The sequence below is a fragment of the Mustela lutreola genome, chromosome 5, assembly GCF_030435805.1.
Source record: "Mustela lutreola isolate mMusLut2 chromosome 5, mMusLut2.pri, whole genome shotgun sequence".
In the NCBI taxonomy this organism is placed as follows: domain Eukaryota; kingdom Metazoa; phylum Chordata; class Mammalia; order Carnivora; family Mustelidae; genus Mustela; species Mustela lutreola.
In genome coordinates, this window is record NC_081294.1 from 119,846,229 (window position 1) to 119,860,227 (window position 13,999).

The 13,999-nt window shown below is 37.5% G+C and overlaps 1 protein-coding gene across 11 annotated transcripts in view; it reads right to left on the reverse strand.

The window, feature by feature from the left end:
- The window catches only part of MCTP1 (multiple C2 and transmembrane domain containing 1), a 543,974-nt gene that overhangs the window by 170,231 nt on the left and 359,744 nt on the right, over positions 1-13,999 (reverse strand). For all 11 annotated transcript variants that reach the window (XR_009354067.1, XM_059175490.1, XM_059175489.1 and 8 more), the window contains one exon: positions 9,169-9,262. Coding sequence is in view for 10 of the 11 variants with exons in the window: in XM_059175490.1 (XP_059031473.1) it covers positions 9,169-9,262 (94 nt within the window). In the remaining variant the exon portion in view is untranslated. The remainder of the gene's footprint in view (positions 1-9,168; positions 9,263-13,999) is intronic.

A 13,999-nucleotide genomic window follows, 5' to 3' on the forward strand; every position in this document is an offset into this window, starting at 1 on the left:
TTGCCCTCTGTAGCCATTTTTAAACTTTAAATGAATTAATGGGTGAAAAGTGAGGGCATAGCACCTGTCACTTAGATTACCTGATTAATGTTCATGACCTGCCTTCCTGAGCTGGGTAATGTAGATGGCTTGCTGAGCATGTATTCTAACTTCTGGCATCTCTTCCTGAACTAGAGAGACTGCAAAGGCCAAGGTCACATCTTTAGACTCTCTTGCAGCTAGGGTGGGAGATGTGAATTTGGTTGCACCAACCAGGTGCACTTGCCTAAGATTTGATATTAGTTCCCCGAGAGCCTGTGCAGCCCATTTTGCTGGGGCAGACTGCAAACAGGAGTAGTGTAAGTAGTTCTCACCGTGTCTTCTCAACATGCTAATGCGGCCAGTTGTTTCATTAACCTCTCCACATCTCAGTTTTCTAATTTGCAAAGTGGGTAGAACAACAGTAACTAATTAGGTTGTGGTGAGATTTGTGATAATCCTCGTTCTAAGCTCAGGGTAGTATCTGACATGTGATAAGGTCTCAATAAATGCTGCTGCCACCACTGTTACTAGTATTAGTATTGTTTTTCATGGGTTATTCTCAACTGACTTGATTTTAAAACATCAGATAACCTAATTGAGAATAAATTCTGCTTTGTCAATGTCCTTGTTTAAAGAATCTCTTCCAACACTGAATTCATACCCCCGTGTGGTCGATGCGTCCAGAAGCGAGTGTCATTCTCAATAATTACCCTTTATAATTTGTATACTGCAAAACAACAGAACATAGTTGACATGTGCATAATTCATTTTCACAGAGCTTAAACTCAATTCAAACCCTAAACTTTTTTCTGTATTTCCTACTCTAAAGCAAGACACTACTGTTTTGTATCCTGGTAAGGCTTTTTATGTACAATGCCCACCTTGTTGAACTAACCCTATTATTTCAGTCTGAACTAAGTTTATTACACACATATATGGATATGTATATATATTATGTATAAATACTGTAATAAAATATACATATTTAAAAGTGTGAATATATACTATATACGTATAGTATACACGTATATGTAATATGTACATATAGTGTATAGTTAACGATCCCATATAGTTAATATGCACATATAGTGTATAGTTAATGATACACATATAGCGTATCGTTAATGATCCCTATTAGCAAGTTTGATAAGATAAGGAAGCCATCCATTATTTCCTCTGAGTCACTAGGAAATAGGTTGACCAGGTTAGACCAAGTACAGAGCCCTATATTCCTCCATGTGGCATTACTGTTGACATCAATCCTTTACAACAATCACTCTTCGGGTTTATTCACGCAGTCATTTAGGCACCTAAGTTTACTGTCATATAACCTGAGTATTCCTGTGGTAAGGTTTTTTTTTTTTTCCCCCAGAAGTCAGATTAAATCCAGATCCTCTCTGTTTACACCCATTCCCTAATCCACCGTTCTAGGAAATGTATTGCTTATTGATACAACGATATCAGAACAAACAATAAAGAACATTTTAATTTTAAACAATACAATTCTAGCATCGGAAAGCATTTCTTCAAGCACTGAGTAGAATCAGGGAGTTAGCCCTCCAAGCCAGATCAGCAAACCTCTATTTCTTTACTTAAAGGCTCATTTTGTAATCTTACTTGCACAGAACTCAGTTAATTACTTTATAGTATTTCTCTTTCCCCATGTCCAGTTGATAGTGGGACCACTACTTTCTCAGCCCATAGTCCTTCACCTCTAGAGCATATCAAACCCCATTATTAATCTCTCCTGTCATCCCACCTAGTCTTCCAAAGCAGTACCTTCCAATCACGTGACCTGCACATGAATCACACATGAGTCCTGTCATTCCATCTAAAACACTAGCTCAGTGTTTTAGACTCAGCCTCACTAGCCCTTGAGTTAAATTATCATTTTAATTCCTCTTTTCAAAAATATCTCATATCATCTGTTTGGTTTTAGAACAACACTTTTGTATTTCTAAAATTTTAGAATAGGATTTAGTTTTGTCAAGATGCAAGTAGTAAAAGGAGACCACTTTTATTTCTGTGTGAACTATGATGACATAAAAGAATGAAGAACAGAAAAATAAAAAAAAATAAAAATGAAGAGCAACGACTTGCTTTCTGTCCTTGTGATAGCTTCATTTGTTTAGTCTCATTCTTAAGGAAGGTATTTATATAGTGTTAAGACATTTAACATGCATGCGTAAAGGTTGTTTTCTAAACTAGGCATGTTACAATGATAAGACTGTCAGCTGTTAGTCATTTTTTTAAAAAAGATATTTTAAATTTTATTGATTTGACAGAGATCACAAGTAGGCAGGGAGGCAGGCAGAGAAAGAGGGGGAAGCAGGCTCCCTGCTGAGCAGAGAGCCCGATGTGGGGCTCGATCCCAAGACCCTGAGATCATGACCTGAGCCAAAGGAGGCTTTAACCCACTGAGCCTTCCAGGTGCCCCAGCTGTTGGGTATTTTTAGTGCTTTATAAATTGGATGAAATTTCTTCTCAAACTATACTATTTTTGATAAAGAGCAAATAAGGACATCGTTACTTTATACAATGGAAATAAAGCACGCTTTGCTTGGGAAATTTTGAATACATTTTATGTAAAACGGAGGTATTTTTGTGTCGAGCAATATAATTTTAAGGTTTAATGATAGCAAAGGTTAAAAAAATTAGGAGTGACATCTATGCCTAACCCTCTTTTATTTGGTAAATAATTTTAACTCTGATAATTCAGAAATATGAAGGATTTGCACCATATTTTATATATAATATGGTCAGTGGAACTATATAGAGTTTAAAGGATATATATTTTGTCATCTTTCAACATAGGTTTTAAATAATGATCATAAAATCTAAGGCTGCATTTATCAGATATCATGAATGTTCTTGAATATGATGACGTAATTAAAGCCACATGCTTTAAAAATTCAGACTGCTACAGTTCTATAAAAGAAGCAACGTACCCACTTTTTCCAGTAGAGCTCTTTCTTGTACTCTGAGGCCCACTCAAGCAACAACTGCATACATCTTATGCAGTTTGTTTGGGTAACCTACAAAAAGTTAGTTTTTTTAAAGGACGATATCTTATCTATGTTATATATATGTGTGCTCGGCATTTCTCCAACTATATATAAAACTTTGAAAGAATAGACTCGCCTTTTTTCTGTACAACCACCCTTTCATTTTCTTTCTCTGAGTAGACCCATAATGTTCAGGGAAAATACCAAGAATAATAAATCCAAATCTCTGTATAAAATATACCTTCATGACATACTCAAGCTGGAAATCACAGGAACCAATAAAAATGCAGGCAGCCTACTGATAATGAGGTCAGAAATACAAATAAATTTACTTTTAATGAAGACTGGAAGCACAGTAATCAAAGTGTTAAAATTCATTTCATGCATATCTCATTTGCTTCTTAGCTGATATTTACCACGCAATTCTGTGAGAAAGTAGAGGCCTAAGATGCTCCAGATAAATGGCTCAATTAATTGTACAGAGGTAGACCTCTTTGAGCTGAGCCAGAGCTGTGAGCTCTTTATTAAAAGGACTATTCTGTAGCCCATAACCTTGTTCCTTGACTCCTCTCTGGTTTCCAATTTAAACAAGTCCCCATGCGGCCTGCTCTAAAGGGCTTTGTCTCCCTGTCATTGTTAAGAGAGCTGAGGCATCCTGGAAGTGTGAAATCAGACCTCATGAGTTGAACGGTTCCCCAGGGAACGCCGGACTGTGCAGAAGGTCAAAGTCATGGGCCGGACCGTCTAAAAGTGTCTGATCGCCGGTCTGTGACACAGCAAGGTTGGGGGGGGGGGGTGGGCGGGCGGCGCTAGACTGAAGAGGACTGAAATTGAACACATCTTAATTAAAGCCCACAGACAGCAAAACAAAATGTTTTCTAGGCAGCCTGTCAAATGGGGCTTAAATTTAGCTCTGCTAATGAATCTGAGCTGCTAACTGTTATTTCTTAAGATAATAAGACTCTCTCGGAAGCTGATAAAAAAAACTGTAGCATGTCTTTTTCTGCTGTTTTGTTACTTAAATATTTTCCAACAATGAAGACAGTTTTCCTAAAGAAAAACATGGGAAAAGTCTATGCAAATAAAGGGGTAGTAAACATCTCCCTTAATAACTAGTAGGTTTCCAGACTATGGGGCTGGTGAGTCATGGGTCTTTAGGCGTAGCCTTGTTTTAGAAAAAGATACGCTCATTTAATGGGACTGTTTCAGTGACAGAGTATGTTAATTGTAAAATTCTCTCCCTCTTCCTTTTTTCTCTCCCTCGCCCTCTATTGTTTCCTGAAAGAGATGGTGCATTAATTTGAGAGATCAATTCACCTGGGGTGGAGAAGTTTTATATTAGTGTTCCTTTTAATACAGTGAAAAGGTAGGGCATCTTTTGAAAGGCTTTCACAGTTCTCCCATATCACCGTTTCTGAACCCGAGTGGCTGTATCCCGGGGGAGGCTGTGACCTCTTCCTCGGGAACTCAAAAAAACAACCCAGGGGAAAATGCAGGGGAGGGGCTGAAGAGAAGAACCCTTTTCTCTTTCTTCTCTTAGAACTTGAAAGAACCAATAGGCCAGGTCTAATACTCAGTGAAGAAAGCCTCACTCGGTATAGGAGACTTTAAATGTCCCGTAGAAAGCAGAAATAAGGTCCCATCCAAGGAAGACGATAATTAGAAGCCAGAAAAGACAAATTCCAACATGAACTGTTTCCTACCACCTTCAAAAAATATATATTTTTTCCCCACCAGTGGTCTTTCTCTCCTCACAAACTGTCCAGTTTTCAGGAATACTTGATTTAGCGGTAGAGAGAAATTTTCCCCAGTGAACGCAGAGCCAGACAGTCTCTAGGCTTTGCTTTGATGGTACAGAGAGACATTCACCTTTTCACTGCTTAGTTGAAAGGTAAGTAAGTTGTACTGCGAAGTATTTTTCACTTAATCAAACTTTTTTTTTTCCTCACGAAGACTTTAGCTGATCATCTTTGAAAACCAGAGTGCCACTTTCTCAGGCTGTGAAAGGCTGCCCACAATTTGACTGAAATTTCAATCCACTCTTGTGCCTTGCTCAATGCATGTGTATGTGTGGGAGTTGTAAATTGAGGCCTTAACCACCAGAGTTAATCTCTTTTTTAAATCTGTATTAACCTTAATGATTTGAAGTGCACTGTCCAACACTGGGCTATTGAGACCGAAGAAAAAACTACCCTCGACTATCAACAGTTTATTAGGAGCTTAACTGAAGTGACCTACTGTAGTAGTGTTCAGCTGAACAAGGCTATAGGCTTTTTGTGGAAAGGGAAAGAATTGAGGGTTTCATTAAAAAGTAATTTGTGCTTTGTACTCACTCATTCAAAGAGAGTCTCAATTGCTCTTTATTCACACAGAGTTAATACAGTATCACAATGTTTCTCAATGAATGTGTTGTAACAAAAGAAAAATTTTACATTTTGAAAGGAAAAAATTCTTTGTAACTGCAGTAAGATTGATGGCTACTTAAAAGATTATAGAATCTCTTGTTCCTGGGCTCATGTTAAATGATGGAATGCTGTAATTTAAAAATTTTTGCTTAAACTATGGAAGTTTGACTTTGTGTTCTGATCATTAAAAATAGTTTTAAAATAGAGCAAAGTTGGTCAAATAGAAGTTTATCTTGTGAGGCTCACCGAGAAAAAAAGTGTTCTGAAGCCAACTAAGTATCTTAGAGCGATAGCTTCATTTATAGCAGGCTAGAGGATACTCTGCTTAGCTCAGAGAGCCATCAGGGATTTAAAATCTCCCCCTCGCCATCCACAACACTTGTAAATGGTTGCTAATTTGAGGGTTTGAAGACAGCACCATTGACTCAATTTCCGTTTTTCTAACTGTTGCTCGGTATGTTGTAGAGCTTAACTATGATTCTTCGAACAAGTAAAAAAAAAAAGTATTCAAAGAGCTTAGTTGTGCTCCAGATTTAAGGGTAGAGACCAGGAAGGATCAGTTTACACATAAATACTTATCCTTTCCAGAAGCAAATATTATTAAAAAAATTAATAGTATATTCAGACATTTCTCACTTAAATATATGGTCCTCAGTTTCTGCCACCATCACAAATGTCATAAAGACCACTAAAGGTCCACGAGTGAGCAAGGTCAAAGACTGAATTATCCTCTTGCCCCTGAATAGTTCAACATCTCTCTTGTTCCATTCAGAACACATTAGATTATAAGGTCAGTGTGGAATGAGGAATCATGAGATTTATATCCCTAAAACTGGAGGGAAAAAAATGGAGAATCTGTTATTTAGTATTCCCCAAATTAAAGTTCATTGTATCAGATCAAAATTATGTCTCATTGAATCCCTAGGGAATAGACTATTGTTATTCACATTAATTTACATAGAGCCATTAGGAAAGAAATATATCTATTTTTTATAGCTTTGAAAGAACATGTACTTTCACTTCCATAGTGGCATATAGGCCAAGCAGGTTAACATAGTTTGCATATTCATGAAGTTTTAAAAGCAATGACAGCTTCTCTCTAAGAGAAACAAACTTATATAATTACATTCAACTTGTGTAATGGGCAGGTATCTAAGCTTTTGAAGTAAAGGGGACTTGAATATTTGTATAATAAATTACGGTGTCCCCTACAAATGTTCAGTAATAATTTTTAGCTCTTAGGTACCCCCCCGAGGTATTGATTCTTTTAGGCCTTTTCCCCATCTTCAGAGGTTTTCAGCTCAACACTGGGGGCTCCCCTCCCTACAGAAAATCCCAGGGAAAACTGAAGGTGCCTCCTGTGATGGTCAATGGCACTACCTTGAATGTCACATTCTGAATTGACCTGCTGCGGGGAATCAGAGGCCAGGCGTGACCTCTGAATGAGAAAGCAATACTGGGTTCCTATTCCAGTCTTTAAGTTAATGTCCACAGTGAACCAAAAAAAGAGCAATTACTGGGGCACCTGGGTGACACAGCTGGTTAAGCATCAGGCTCTTGGTTTCAGCCCAGGTCATGATCTCAGAATCACGAGATTGAGCCCTAAGTTGGGCTCTGTGCTCAGGGTGGACTCTGCTTGAGTTTCCCTCTCCCTCTGCTCCTCATTCCCCATTCTCTTTCTCTCTCAAATAAATGAATAAATAAATAAATAATTCTTTAAAAAAAAAAGAGCAGTTAATCAATCATTCATTGTTGACTGCTGGTTCTAAGACTTAATGCAACATAATAAAAGAAAAAAAAAAGAAATTACTAAGCCCAGATTAATTTGAGCATAACCGCAACAGAAGTAAAAAAGAAAATGAATAAACTTAACATTCACTAATTGTTTAGCATGAAGAACCCAGTCAGCATACATGCAAAATGATTATAAACTACCTTCTCTCCCCCTAATTTCAAGTATGCCTGTTTTGAAAGAATATTTGACAGTTGTTACTATCTTCCTGGTTACAAATGAGTTGACAATCACCTGTTTAAAGAAACTGTAAACTCTCAACATTTTTATCACACAATAAACAGTCACTTGATACTATGCAAATATTAAAATTTTAAAAATATTACCGTTCTGGAGCAGACATCTGCTATTTTATTTTCAATGCATGTCATTTTTAAAATTTGGTTTTGATTCTGTTCTGTTTATATTTGATGAATTAAAGAAGGGCACCATACATCATGTAATGGATTTACAAGCTCCTAGGTGGTAGGAAAAGTGAGTTTCTCCCTTTTAGATAAGTCTATTACCTTACTAGGATCAACTTGTTGAACATTCACGATGGCAAGCATGTTTCTAAAAAATAATAAGCGGATGCTTTCAAGAGGAGCAAAACTTACCAAAAAATTGGCCAAGCCAGTGCTATTTGTTATCCATCGTGAGTTAGACAATTTAAGGAATGGTATAAGTATGCTCCAAACCCATGAAACCAAAGAGTAAATGAATGGTCACATAATTGCAAATTCAAAACAATGATTTCATTCTGGAAATTGATGAAATAATTACCATTAGTGAATCAATACATCGCAGAAACAGCAGTATCCAAATCAGGAAGTTTTAATAGATAAGACTGATTTCAGCATTTTTATAGGTTCATTTCTTTTTTTTTTTTTTTAAATATTTTTAAAGGTTATTTATTTATTTATTTGACAGAGAGAGATCACAAGTAGGCAGAGAGGCAGGCAGAGAGAGAGGGGGAGTCAGGCTCCCTGTTGAGCAGAGAGCCTGATGCGGGGCTCGATCCAGGACCCTGGGATCGTGACCTGAGCCGAAAGCAGAGGCTTTAACCCACTGAGCCACCCAGGCGCCCCTAGGTTCATTTCTTGATTAAAAAATTTAGAACAATGTAGATGCTTAGTTCAGATCCAGAATTCTCTCTGGGATGTGCTAAGGAATTTTAACAACAAAAAAATTGGACCAGCAACCCAGATGCCAGGAGTTCATACCAAGTAATCAAATATTTTGCACCTAAAATTTTCAGTAAACTATGCAACAGAGTTCCTGTGTGTTGGACTTTTAAGTGTTGATGTTATGATACCACCTGAGGGAAGCTGATACTGCCTGAGAGAAGATGTTGCATTTCTCCAAAATGCCAAAATGATGAAACCTGGAAGAAATATTCCCACTACGTTGGACAAACTTTGGAAAAGGCAACAATTTGAAAGCTATTTTACTCTCTATTGTTTGTTTGTTTTTTAAAGATTTTATTTAGCTATTCAACAGAGATAGACAGTGAGAGAGGGAACATAAGCAGGGGGAGTGGGAGAGGGAGAAGCAGGCTTCCCGCTGAGCAGGGAGCCAGATGCAGGGCTCGAACCCAGGACCTGAGATCATGACCTGAGCCGAAGGCAGATATTTAACAACTGAGCCACCCAGGCGCCCTCTATTGTTTGTTTTTAATACATTACTTTTCTTTCAAAAAGCAGAAACAGTGTAAAAGTTGGGTGGGGCAATTCTTACAAGATCAAACCTGAAACCTTATATTTATATTAGTTACTTTGATGATGGAGTCAGGTAAAATGAAGTTTAGTCATTAAATAGTGTGAGACCTGCACGCTGCTCAATATGTATATATCATATATAATAATGACTATAAATATGTATTACACATTAAATATTATAATATATTATATATATTAGAGTAATATACATAAATAAGTACAGACAATAGAATTGCCTCATTTCTTACCTGTGACATCAGCAACCATCAATCCTTCTGCTCTGATTACTTTCACCTGGAGAAATCCCACATCTTTCAGGTTGTGAAATATCCTCAATGGGCTCTGAAAGACCCCAACATCAGTGTTAGAAAAGAAAGGTCCTAGAGGGTCTCAAAGAGTATGTGAGGAAACACCAATTTGTTGTTGTTGTTTTAAGATTTTATTTATTTATTTGACAGACAGAGATCACAAGTAGGCAGAGAGGTAGGCAGAGAGAGAGGAAGAGAAGCAGGCTCCCCGATGAACAGAGAACCCGATGTGGGGCTTGATCCCAAGACCCTGGGATCATGACCTAAGTGGAAGGCAGAGGCTTTAACCCACTGAGCCACCCAGGGACCCCAAAACACCAAGTTTTATCATTGATCTCAGGATGCAGCTTAAGCGATTCAAAGGGATATTTGTGTTTCTTCATTGCAGATTACCCTTCCACCATTAGTAATGTGCACCCACACATAGGCACACACGTATGTATTGATGTAGATAATTGTTGCTATATGAAACTTTTTGAAAGAATAAAAAAACCACATTTCTTCCCCATAATTATCAGTGAACAATGGTGAACAATAAGTTACAGAATAGGATATGCCTACTTTTTTCCTTCAATCTCCTTTACTGAAGCACTCCAAAGAATCTGTCGTCTATGGGCACAATGGTTTGGAAACTAATGATCATTAGTACTGAGTCTTAGTTTGTTGATCATGAAACACACTTCAGCCTTTAGGATTAAGAAAGTCAATATTACTTTTTTTTTTTTTTTTACTGTTTTCTTCTTGGTGAGTTTGGAAATTGCTTGTGCTAGATGAGGGCTGAATTACTGAAATACTATTTTCTAATATTTGATTCAAAAGATTTACATAGTTCTATGAACGTTTTAGGAAAAAAATCATATATAACTTCTAAAAGAAGTCAAATTGATCACAAAGAATAAATTCAAAAGTGATGAATAATTTTTCTTAAGTTTGTAATTTTATTTGCCATTGTAGTGTGTATAGAAGTAGGGAAATTATGGGGCACCTGGGTGGCTCAGATGGTTAAGCATCTGCCTTTGGCTCAGGTCATGATCCCAGCTCCTGGAACAAGCCCCACATCAGGCTCCCTGCTCAGTGGAGAGCCTGCTTCACCCTCTCCCTCTGCTGCTCCCACTGCTTGTGCTCTCTCTATCAAATAAATAAATAAAATCTTTTAAAAATTTTAAAATAAAAATAAAAAGAAGTAGGGAAATTTTAATAGAAGAATCAGATCCAAAGGATAAAACCTATTTAATTTTACAAATTAATAATGGTAGTGTTTGAGGAAATATAGTACTTGAAAGCATTAAAAGAGAGATACCAATGTAATAATTCATAAATGCTTAAAGAGTAAGTATTGATGGAGAATACTGATATGTATTTGTTAGTCTACACTTCCTAGCATTTTACATATAACAAGACCAGCCTTTCTACTCAGTACAGAATAATACAGTAAGGTATTTCAGTCTACTTCAGTATAATACAGAAACGTACTTCTGTATTATAATCCCTAAAATGCTTTAAGACCAGGGAGCATGACATAACAAAGTAATCAAACTGTTACTAAACAACATTCCCACCCTTGTATTAAGGATGTGAGAATACTGACAAGCAGGAACTTACTGAGATATTAACCTTATCAGTCCTGTATGATAGCCATTGTGTACACTAAAGCTATGACCTTGGTATGCTGAGAGGAGGAAATGCAGATACACGGGTGATCTCAGAGCCTAACTTTTAAGAGTGTTGAGCACAGGATTAGCTCTTAATCTTGTATTGTTTTTAAGCAGTAGTTTATCACCCAAAATCTACTGAAACTACCCAGATGACAGGGTTCAGGAAAAATGCACCTCTCTTTCCTTTTAAATTCGTGTAAGCGAAGTGTTTAATGGTGGGAACTTGAGACACTTGAGACAGCATTGTTATAATTCGGAGGTTTGTAGGCATGTTGTTTTCCTGATGCAGTAACCTCAGGTTTGAGAAGCTTCTCCTTATCTCCGAGCTTCCTGAGTGTTATAAACCAGGTAAGTCTCCTATTTTAATGATAGAAAAGGGTTTTATCAAAAGATTTCTGTCCTTTAATTGTCGGGTGCAATTGAAACCAAGTTTCACTGTGTCTGAAACAAATCTCATCAGTCCTCGGGCTGAGAATTGTTTCATATGAGTAACCTCCCTGCCCAGACATGTAGCTTCTAATGCTTCAGCTCCGATGTTCTGCTTCTCATTTGGAGGGGTAATTATTGTTTGAAGGGTTTCTTTCCCCCAGTCAGCTGACACTCAGGAATTTATTGCCAACTTCAACTGTTTAGGCCAGTGACACATCGCTTATAATAAGAATTCCAAAAAAAAAAAAAAAAGGCAAAAAACTTAAATATATCAGTTTAAAAATAGACCTTTCAGGAATGCTTCATCAAGAGGTACTCCTGCCCTGTTATTTATGGTTATTTTAGAAGGCCTCAAAACCTGGATGCCTTCTGAAGCCAGAAATTTCCATAGCAGAGGAATCTATGATTTGCTGTGAATCCTTTCAGCCCTCAATAGATGGGAAAAGATTGAAATGCTCTAGAGAGGAGTCCTCTTTATTTTTTTAATGAAAGGCTGTATAATATATTTTCTCTATGGCTGCAGCAGCTGTCAGGGAGAGCATCTCAGTTCAGCTCTATTACGGGAGAGGCAATACCCCATCCTATGGCATCGAGATGCTCTGAGGGGCCGGCGCTGATTGACAGCTTGTCACCATGACGTCTTATTCCATCTCTGTTATGGAGAAAATTAATGTCACACCACCAGCCTTATGACTCGCTGTCATCTTAGAACCGCTCACCTTTTATCAATGCTCTAAATAACATTTCAAGCCCATCGTCTCACGGTGGACAATCCGGTCAAGGGACATTAAATCAGATGACTGTGAAATGTCATAATAAAAATGGAATGCTAACAACTTCTTCTCTAAACTAGCTCCTCTGGTTTTTAAACTGTGACAAGGGGGAGCAAGGGTTCAGCATACCCGTTCTGAAAAGGTCATACAATCGCTCTTGGTCTACTACCCATTACTACCCGCCCCCTAGTGACCTTCCCTGCCTTCCTCTCCCCAAAAGAAAAAAAGAAAAAAGAAAAATGGAATTAGCCATCTTTTCAGAATGAGGTGATCAAATAATGGCTCACACAGTAATGTCTGTTTAATTTGTGGGGCTTCAAAGCGTCACAATGAACAACGGAACCACAGAAACGGAGAGTTCTTCCAGGGGCCAGTTCATTTACTTTTTTCACTATGGCCAGGGCCAAATCACATTCATAAGTTTCGCCTAAAATTTAAAAAATAAACACGTTCTCCCAGGAAAACATATAAATAATTCCCCAAATAAACTCCTCTGTATGTTTCTCTGAAACAAGTGATGTTTCAGACATGATACAGCATTCATTCATTTCATAATCTGTGTAATAAAAAGGAAACATGCGGAAACAACCCAGTACGGGTCTCTGTTCTTGTATTACTATAAGCAATTATAACATATGTGCTATACTGCCTACAATAGCTTTGTAGCAACGAGGTCTCCAGAGGGAGATACAGGCCTATGCTTGAAATGCAGGGCTAAAACAAAAACAAAAACAAAACAACAAACCGAAAAACACATTTAAATATGGTTCACTTTTTAATATGTGGAGCAGCTTGTAATCGGAGAATCAGCTGGGGCATTCACACAGTATTTTACATTTTATTCGAATAATGACTAACATTTGAAAGAAACTGCGGAAACAAATATTCAAATCCTGAATGGAAATGGCCGATTTAAGGAAGCCCATCCAGCAAAAAAAAAAAAAAGAAAGAAAGAAAAAAAAATCCATAATAGTTGGATTATTCCTAATTACCTAGCCTAGCACTATCATTCTAATATATGGGATAGCATCAAATATTAATCCATAAAATACAGTCTCATAATACCCAGAATTTTTATATTAATCTACCAATTAACTCCTTTAAAATTGTTTCTACTCACAAGGCTCACCCCTGGTAAGAGGAGAACACGTTTTTGTGGGTACCAAAATGTGAAATGATTCTCATAATTGCAGTCACATGTTAGAAGACGCCCAACAATACGTTGGGCTCTTAGGTGGTTTAAAAATATATAGTATTCAGCCTTGCTAAGTCACCTCTATTAAACTGTTTATGATAACAGCATTGGTGGATGAGTTGTACAAGCATTAGCAGACAGCTGATTCGGTGGAGATAGCCAGAATAAATTTGCTGAAACGTACATCCTGCTAATCTGTTTGAAGAATATTGTAGAGCATTAGTACCAGTACTTCATGTTATCTGCACAGCCCGATAAGGTACATCTTTATTAAATTCAGTTATTGGAAGGATGTCAGTCAGCAAATAGGAATATTTTAAAATCTAAAAAAAAAAAAAAAAAATTAAGCGGTTCTTTGTTAGTCTGGGCTTGGTTTCATGGCTGAATGTCTAGAGAAGCCTTCTAAACACCTGGCAGCATTGTACAATACAAGCTTTGTCATTTTAAGTGGAAAAGCTTTTTTTCCCCCAGCTTCGTGGGTACTGAGGCATTCACTTTTTCGAGCCGCCATTGAGAGAGAATGGTGGAGTAAGAGCTCCCCTCTCTGTTGATTCAAGAAAACTACAGGTTGGAAAACGCACGGAGGGAGGATGCTGGGTAATAGGTAGATTGGGGTGTGGAGATTTTTGTTTGGTGAAAATTGAGGATGCCTACTATAATGACTCACTATCCCACCCCATCACACCACAAGTGATCAAAAGGTAAGGAGGCTTCCTTTT